Raw genomic sequence first — 8,233 nt, 5'->3', positions numbered from 1 at the left:
AGGCAATATGATTCACATCACACGGTGCACAGAATGCAATGTGTCTTCTGCATTAACCTATCACCCTAGATGAGCTGTGGGCAGCAATGAAAAGACACCCAGGGAGCAGTGTGTGGAGATGGTACCTTGCTCAAGACGACGTCAGTTGCACCTTGGTGCTATGGGACTTTAACCTGCAACTTTTTAGTTACAAGTTTGCTTCCTTGCCCGCTAGACCACCACTGCCCTGTAAATGAAAGTGTGATTTTGGAATTGTTGAATAACATTATTAGTATGTGCAGTATAATAAATAAAAAGAGTTTGACTGGTCTTGTGTTCATGAGTTGCTGATTTTGTGTCCCTGTTGTCATGTGTTAATCTTAGCTTTGTCCCATAATAAGTTGGTGATTCGTCTTGTACTCTGTGTGAAGGTCCCCGTGCCCTGCTTATTTATTATTAAATGCCTGTGTTTGTGAGTCATGCATTTTGTCCTTTTCATATCCCTGATATAATTGACTCGAGGGAAACCACCTCTGCCCATCCCTGTTACCTACCTAACCTGGGCCGTGCACCTCGTCATCAGTGACTGAATCACACAAACCAAAATGATGTCACACTGAGCATCACAGAGGTCAGGCAAGTCTGGACAAGTTTCATTTTAAGAAACCTCTTTTAGCTGAAACTGAAATTGGTGGCTTCATTGTTCAAGCATTTTTCAACTATGGTCCATTTTGGTCTAGGAAATGTTGAAAAATCTAACATAGTGTCATGACTGCACTGGTTCCACCCCCACAATACGCTGCCCATCCTGAGAATTAGGGTTTCTGTCTGTGTGTCATGTCATATATACATGTTGTGCTGGTAATTTCCTGGTAAGTCCCAATGCCGAAGTGTGCACTTGGTGGACTGTGGACTGACACACACCAGAGGGGACCTCTGTCATCGTGAGGCATGGTGGATTGTCTCTATTCATTCCAGTATTTGTGTTGCTCCAAAAAAACTCTTCACTTTTCACCTGCTGTGTCAATCGTTCTTCCTCCCACACCTATGCCTTGACACATAGAATTAATAAAAAAGCAAAAGCTGTGGTTTAGTTCTCATTTCTATCTAAAAACTATGTGAGGCTGTGATTATTTCAAAATAATTGACATATTTATTATATTTCATAAATGTAACAACGAACGAACAAGAACACATTGATGGAAATATGATATTCCTTTAAAAATCTCAAAATTAAAATTGCCTTCATGCCTTTGAAAAACATGAGGAAAGCAGAGAACCTAAAATGGACCTGTGCCACAACTTCGGAGGTGTGAGACAAGTCACTATATGCTGCACTGCCGTGTGGCCTGTTACATGATATTGTCTACATGCAAATATTTTCATCTGGTCCTGCCTGATTTCCACACTCTTCACACTTAAAGGTAATGCAGCCTCACACTTCAAAAGGCAGGAGTTGGCATGCTGTCCCTATGTTGTTTGTTTGTTTTTTATATTTATCACAGGAGAAAAAACACCAATATAAATGTTGTGCCATTGTCATTTTACCAAGCATGACTTTTCTAGAAATGTCAATCCATGTCAGTTGGGCTAATGAAAGTTGCAGTGCGACCCCTAGTGGTCACATAATGAACAACAGCTGAGGATGAAAGTGAAGTGATTGTCATTGTGAAACACTGCAGCACAGCACACAGTGCATGCAACAAAATGTGTCCTCTGCATTTAACCATCACCTTAGTGGGCAGCCATGAAAGGTACCTGGAGAGAAGTGTGTGGGGACGGTACCTTGCTCAAGGTGACCTCAGTGGCACCTTGGTGGTTCAGGATTTAAACCTACAAGCTTCTGATTATGAGTCCACTTCCTTAACTGCTAGGCCACCACTGCCCACTGCATTCCAGTGTTCCATCTGTCAGGTAATTCTAATGTTGCATTGTGTAGAGATTAGTATATTATTTCATGATTGATTGACAAAAGGAAATAAGTAACTGCAACTTCCTATATATCTATAAAGAGGGAAAAGCTGTACGGTGTAATACTGGCATTGTCTGTTCATATGCCTGATGCTTTGGGATGTAAAAAATGTGTTATTGATTATTGCTTCCTTCAAAATATCTGTTATATATATTTATATTTCTCTTGACATACATGGAAAAAATAAAACAGTGTAAAAAAAAACTTTTGAGTCAGATGATAATTACATTATAATACATTTTATTACAATCCATATAATTATATTATTATAACCCATCTCATAAATATGACATTATTTTATATTAATCTATATACAGAACATTACATTCAAACAGCTTCAGAATAATACATGAAATATAGTAATGCAAAGCTGCAATCAACTGAGGGGAAAAAACATCAATCCAGGGAGCAGCAATGTATGTCTTCATAAACCACAAAAAAATATCCTGTCTTAATTATGTGGTTGCTTGTGGGTGTTGTTTGCTATCAGGTTTATACAGATTATCATCTGTATAAACCTTTTCATTTATATGGAAAATACATCGGTAATACAATCACATTACAAGTGATAACATTTGAATGAAGCATCTCACGGCCCGAAAAGAGGGATAGTTAAATAGTTAAGAATGCACACAGATGCTTTCTTCAGTACTATTTAAACATATAATAAACCAAAGACAATTAAAACATTGATCATCTGAGAAACTACAAGAGGCTATGTTGGGTAAAACATTTCATTAAAATAAATAAGTAATATTCACTTTGGTAGCACATTCATCTATCTCCTTTGAAGTAGCATGTAAGAATTTTACAATAAAACATCAGCTTCAAAATCCTTTGATGGCATGGATAATGTTTAATCCACGCCAATTCTGCATGTATCTTTCAGCACAAGTGATGTGGACATTAGCTAAGAATTTCATGGCTAGCTTGGTATTCAACTGGCCCTAGGCCAAAAAATAAATCAAAATAAATAACACAAAGAGTTATTAGAGACGGCAGAATGTGTGGATGATGCACAGGGCTTTCACCATCTAACTCTGTATTTTGATGCTTTGTAAAATATCCCTTCCCAAGTCCAAACGACAATAAATAAATTATAAATAAAAGATTGCATTTTTAGACATGCAGTATGTGCCATGACATTTTCATCCAAGAGGTTGTGTCATATTCATTAGTTAACCAATCAGTAAAGCTCTGATAATCTGTTTATTTTACTTGGTAGTGGGCATGGTACCATTTACGTCTCACTCCAGGGCTGTTCTGGAGCTTGAATTTCACTCTTCACTTCTTTACTGAGTTCAATTGGATGAAAAGTGTCCACCAGGCGGATGTGACGGATGTAATCTAGAGGATAGGTTCCCAACCTTTTCGTCCTGAAGCCCCCTGCCTGCCTGGAGTTCATGTTTGCTGACTGACCAGAGCCTGAGCACCAAAATAATAGACATTGAGAACGAAGAGTTAGAGGATTGACAAGATTTGCAGCTCTAGTCTACATAGCATACAGGATTAAACAGACGTTTGACGTTCTACTGGGTGTGTTGTTATGATTTTATACATTTAATATTTACAAAGATAATTTTGGTAACCTCAGTGTAGATACAATTCTGTATGTAAAGCTTTCACGGCAAAGTGCATCACAAGGCTCCAATAAAAATTAAACCAATTAAACCCTCAATTTTCACTGGAGCAGTTCTTAGTACCTCTATTTGTCAGAGTATTTGAATAAGGTCAGAAAGGTGGAATGTGGTGATGAGGCGAAGACGATGTGCTTCCTCGGCTTGGCCTGAACCCGCAGCCCATCTGACTCAGACAGCCACAGCAGCACAGGAAGACTTAGCCGAGCAGCCAGGGTGTCGTTGGTCAGCATTTGAGTTTTGTCCTCGAAGGCGGCAAATAGCTCCTGCGAATTCTCTCTGAACTTGATGTCAACCTGGAGGCGTAGGTTCATGCGGTCTGCAGGCTCAGCCATGCCCTTCCACAGCTGGAAAGTGGCTTGAACAAACACCAGGTACCAGCCCTGCTCCTTCACCGTAATCCACACACCGTTCTCCTCCAGCACAACTTTCTCCGACTCCCATTCTTCCTCCCACGCCAGGGGACCAAAGTCTGGTTCCGAAAGGTTGGTATTATTGTAGGCTACAAAAGAGAAAACTATATTTCATAAATCTGCATTTCTGAGCTTTTCATTCAAATTGTTTAAATAATTACCTTTCAGAATCCCATGAGCCCTTGAAGAATTTTTTTTTTGGAAGTTCCTGAAGATATCAGATAGTATCTCTGGGGTCAATTCATGTGAACACAGCCCTGTGGGTGTCATGCATGAGTGGGAAATATGAATACACAAGCTTATGATACCATCATAGGAAACTGTTCTCCACACCACTTAAAACAAATCACCAGAACAAGAACCTTCATAGCAGAACCTTCTGCCAGTGATCTGGGGAGAACTTTACTGTCGGCATGCCATGCAATTTTACTCACTTAACTAACTAATACTTGGCCTTAATGGAACGTGCAAACTGAAAAATTACGTGTTTTTAACTATACTATAAAAACTATAAAAAATGTAATTAATTAACTCATTATTACATCATCACTGTTTTAGAACCATTGTTCCTTAACAGGAGTAACACTACTGAGAAAGACTGGTATTTATCTAAAGCCCTCAAAGTTCAGGGCAAAACTTGATGTTCAGGGTTAAGTGTGTGAATTTACAAGCACATTAATTCACAGGAATCAAATCATACAGTTTTGCATCTTACCATTCAGACAGGCGGTGTCTGTCCTGGACTTAGCCTGCAGGGACATGAGTTGTAATGTTTTATACATTTACACAACTTTGTGAGGCTGGTGTAACAGAAGAGGAAGAGAAGAAAGATGGAGACGGCGTGAAGGCAGGGGTCTCCGGTGTGAACTGCTGCTTTCTCCTGGCTCGGAGTTCAATGGAAGACCACCGAACCAGCTACCTCACCACAGCCTCACTGCCTACAAGCTTCCAGAGCACGGCAGCAAGAGAGAAGACTGAGCCGTGCTGGGCAACCTGTGGAACGGGCGGACAGGCCTGCGCCGTGCCAAGTGTCTAAAACACACCAGTGGCAGTGGGTCTGCACAGAATCAGGAACTTCATTTATTCTGGGATGCTGTCTCCTGGGGTCACCCGCGCATTACTTCACAGCTTTACTGAATCGATTTTTCTTGGGGGGTGGGGGGGTGAATTAAGAAAAAGAGAGCAGCGACACCATCACTCAACTCCAACAAAATTATTCAAAAGGTAATAAAAAGGTTGCCAGGGATCCATCAATGCATCCCGACAATATGCTACAAAAAGTCAGGGTGGTAGTAGCACACTTGCCTATGAACCAGAAGACCCAGGTTCAAATCCCACTTACTACCATTCTGTCCCTGAGCAAGACACTTAACCCTGAACGTCTCCAGGGGGACTGTCCCTGTAACTACTGACTGTAAGTCGCTCTGGATAAGGGACATTTGATAAATGCTGTAAATGTAAATATGAATGTAAGGGATCAACAATCCCAGAAAAGCATGAAGAAGTCTGAAGGACTCTTCCAAATATCCCTGCATAAATGTCTCCAGTCTTTTTTAGAAAGAGAAGCACAGCTCCGCACCTTCAGAAGCAGGACCCAGCAGACGCAGGCGAGGTTCGAGGCGGCCAGCAGGACGCAGGCGGCGACCAGGCGCGTCCCCCTGGGAGAACCTCCTCTGTGTCCCATGTCCTCCTCAGCAGGTCCTGGAGACGCAGGAACCACAGAGCTAAAAGCGAGACTCAGCCCCCACACGGATCTCGCCCTCGGGCTCATCTACGCGTTTCCCCTCTCTCTCTCTCTCTCTTTCTTTCCTGTCTTCTGTTCGCCAGGATGACCGGGGTTCGCGGTGACGTAACACCAGGACTCGGCACTCTTCGCTTTTTCCTGTCGTCTGCGACCGAAAGAGGAAACGTCATGTTTTTTTCCCCCTCTCGTTTCTTAAAACTACGCTGTTACTTAAAAAAAAAGAAAGCGAAAAGTGATCATGTTCTTCACATTACAGGCTGTGGTTTGTTCTGGTCGACTCTGACAGTCATAGCAAGACGTGTTTTCTCAGCCTACTGAGTTCCCTAAGCGGAAAGTTTCACATGAGACGACAGCTACAGAATATAAAGCGCCAGAGCGAAGGCCTTCGCCGCGGCCGGATGGGTCTTCAGCCCTCTCCGGCCGCCACGGGCACGCCGGGCCTGTTCCAGGCCTCCTCTCCTCCTTCAGGCTTCGGCCCACGGCTGACCTCGGTCTCAAGCAGTTTATTTCCCGTCAAAGCGCCAAACGATCCGCTGTGATAGTACTGTATGTTTTACTAGAAGTGGGTCGTCGCCATGCTCATTTAAAAGAAGGAGCCTGCCATGTATTCTTTGCGTGAATGGTGACAATGTTGTTGTTTTTCAATGCTTCCGGACCTTTTCCTTGAGCATACGCTCAAGTGACGTCAAAGTGGCCACAGTTTCCTCTTTCTCCGCTCACATCCCAGAGTGTTCTGCTGACTTCTTAGAATTTCCAACTTCATGTTGGTAAACAATTAGCCAAAAGAAGAAGAAGAAGATTTTCTCATTGTGGCCCTGAAACCTTTTCCCCACTTTCTTGCAGTGCGGTTTTATTGAAAAAAAAAGAACTCTTCCATTTTGCCTCAACTGATGAAAAAAAAAATTTTTTTTTTGTTAAGTACAGTTGAAATAAGTTATAAAACATGGATTCGTCAGTTATGTGTAACAATAATTATGGAGTGACAATGAATAATGTATAATGAAAACTGAAATGTAAACACTAATGGGATTCTTCCCATCCACTGTTGCCTCTGGCTTTCTAGGGATCTTGAGCACGTTTCTATTATTAGGCACTTTGTGACATTGGACAATATAAAAAGCGCTGTATAAATAAAAACCTATTGAGAAATTAAACTGACCTTACATGTTAAAACATGTTAAAACTGGGGAGCTGGGGAACCCATCTGATATCTAGGATCTTTGCTATTTAGGTGTGTGTTGTCATCATGTGTGGTGTCATCAAGACAGGGGGTATGGAAAGTAGACATTTGCTAAATTCATGTTAAGTTTATTTTTTTCCCTCATTAATGTACACACAGCACCCCATATTTACAGAAAAAGACAGAATTATTGACATTTTTGCAAATGTATTTACAAAGAAAAACTGAAACATCAAAAAGTATTCAGATCCTTTTTTGCATTAATATGTAAAAGCACCAATTTGATCTAATACAGTCTTTTTGGGAAAGATGCAAAATTTTTTTCACACCTGGATTTGGGCATCCTCTGCCATTCCTCCAGCACCCTGGATAATTTTTTCATTCAGGATATCCCTGTATCCCCTCCCTTATCTTTCAGACAGAATAAAAACAGAATATATTTTTTGTAACTTTGGCCAGATCTGTGCCTTGCCACAGTTCTGTCTCTGAGCTCTTCAGGCAGTTCCTTTGACCTCACGATTCTCATTTGCTCTGACATGCATTGTGAGCTGTAAGGTCTTATATAGACAGAGGTGTGGCTCTCCCAATCAAGACTAATCAGTATAATCAGAAACATCAAAAACTGAAATATCACACGGTCCTATGTAAATAAATCTGCAATAATGTCAACAATTCTGTGTTTTTCTGTCATTATGTGGTGCTGTGTGTACATGATGATCTGCTATGCCCCCTGCAGGCTCCCTGCTGGTGCACAAAATACTGAAGGTCGCAGCTGGGAGCAGGTCTCTCTCTTATAGAGCTCTGCAGTTGTGGTACTCAGACGCAGTCTCAGTGTTTGATCTGAACTGAAGACACATCTGCTCACTCTGGCCTTCTGTTGATGCCTTCTGATCCAGACAGAGTGTCAATTATCAAGTCACTCAGTCAAGTTTATAAAGTGTTCAACTCAGTCAGGCTGTACTAGTTAGGGTACTGGGCCACTATTGCACCACACATTTCTCTACCAATTGTAAAATGCAGTTGTTTCCTGCTGCTTCGGTTTTTTTTTAAGAATGAAGAGCTCCAAAGTCCAATAATGATACCAGCAGAGACGTAAAAGTAAAGTGCTGGCCCCACCACTACCTCAGGCCCCATCGACCCAAAAATTGACTCATCACTGAGCATCATCAGCATGGACAATCTTAGAAATAAGTGTTTCCTTATTCTCCTGACTCCTGTTAACCTAGCATTAACAGTAACACTGCAGTGTACACAAATCTAGACTCAAGGTCAGAACAGCACAGTCAGCATGTTTTCAAATGGCAGCTT

The 8,233-nt window shown here is 41.5% G+C and overlaps 1 protein-coding gene across 3 annotated transcripts; it reads right to left on the bottom strand.

Moving 5' to 3' along the window:
- Nucleotides 1-2,230: 2,230 nt before the first annotated feature.
- Nucleotides 2,231-6,161, bottom strand: LOC114786656 (uncharacterized). 3 transcript variants are annotated; one of them, XM_028973938.1, is made up of 5 exons: nt 5,581-6,161; nt 4,717-4,750; nt 4,163-4,258; nt 3,655-4,090; nt 2,231-3,376 (listed from the first exon to the last, which is right to left on the bottom strand). In XM_028973938.1, exons 1-4 carry the CDS (start codon nt 5,770-5,772, stop codon nt 3,657-3,659), a joined length of 756 nt encoding a protein of 251 aa, XP_028829771.1. In that variant the 5' UTR covers nt 5,773-6,161; the 3' UTR covers nt 2,231-3,376; nt 3,655-3,656. The 3 variants fall into 3 exon arrangements, with proteins under 3 accessions (XP_028829771.1, XP_028829770.1, XP_028829772.1); XM_028973937.1 differs by having other exon boundaries at nt 2,231-4,090; XM_028973939.1 differs by having other exon boundaries at nt 2,231-4,060.
- Between the last annotated feature and the right edge of the window lie 2,072 nt (nt 6,162-8,233).

This window comes from Denticeps clupeoides, chromosome 3 (assembly GCF_900700375.1).
Source record: "Denticeps clupeoides chromosome 3, fDenClu1.1, whole genome shotgun sequence".
NCBI lineage: Eukaryota > Metazoa > Chordata > Actinopteri > Clupeiformes > Denticipitidae > Denticeps > Denticeps clupeoides.
The sequence above is the reverse complement of the archived record's forward strand: the minus strand, read 5'-3'. Positions and strand labels throughout refer to the sequence as shown.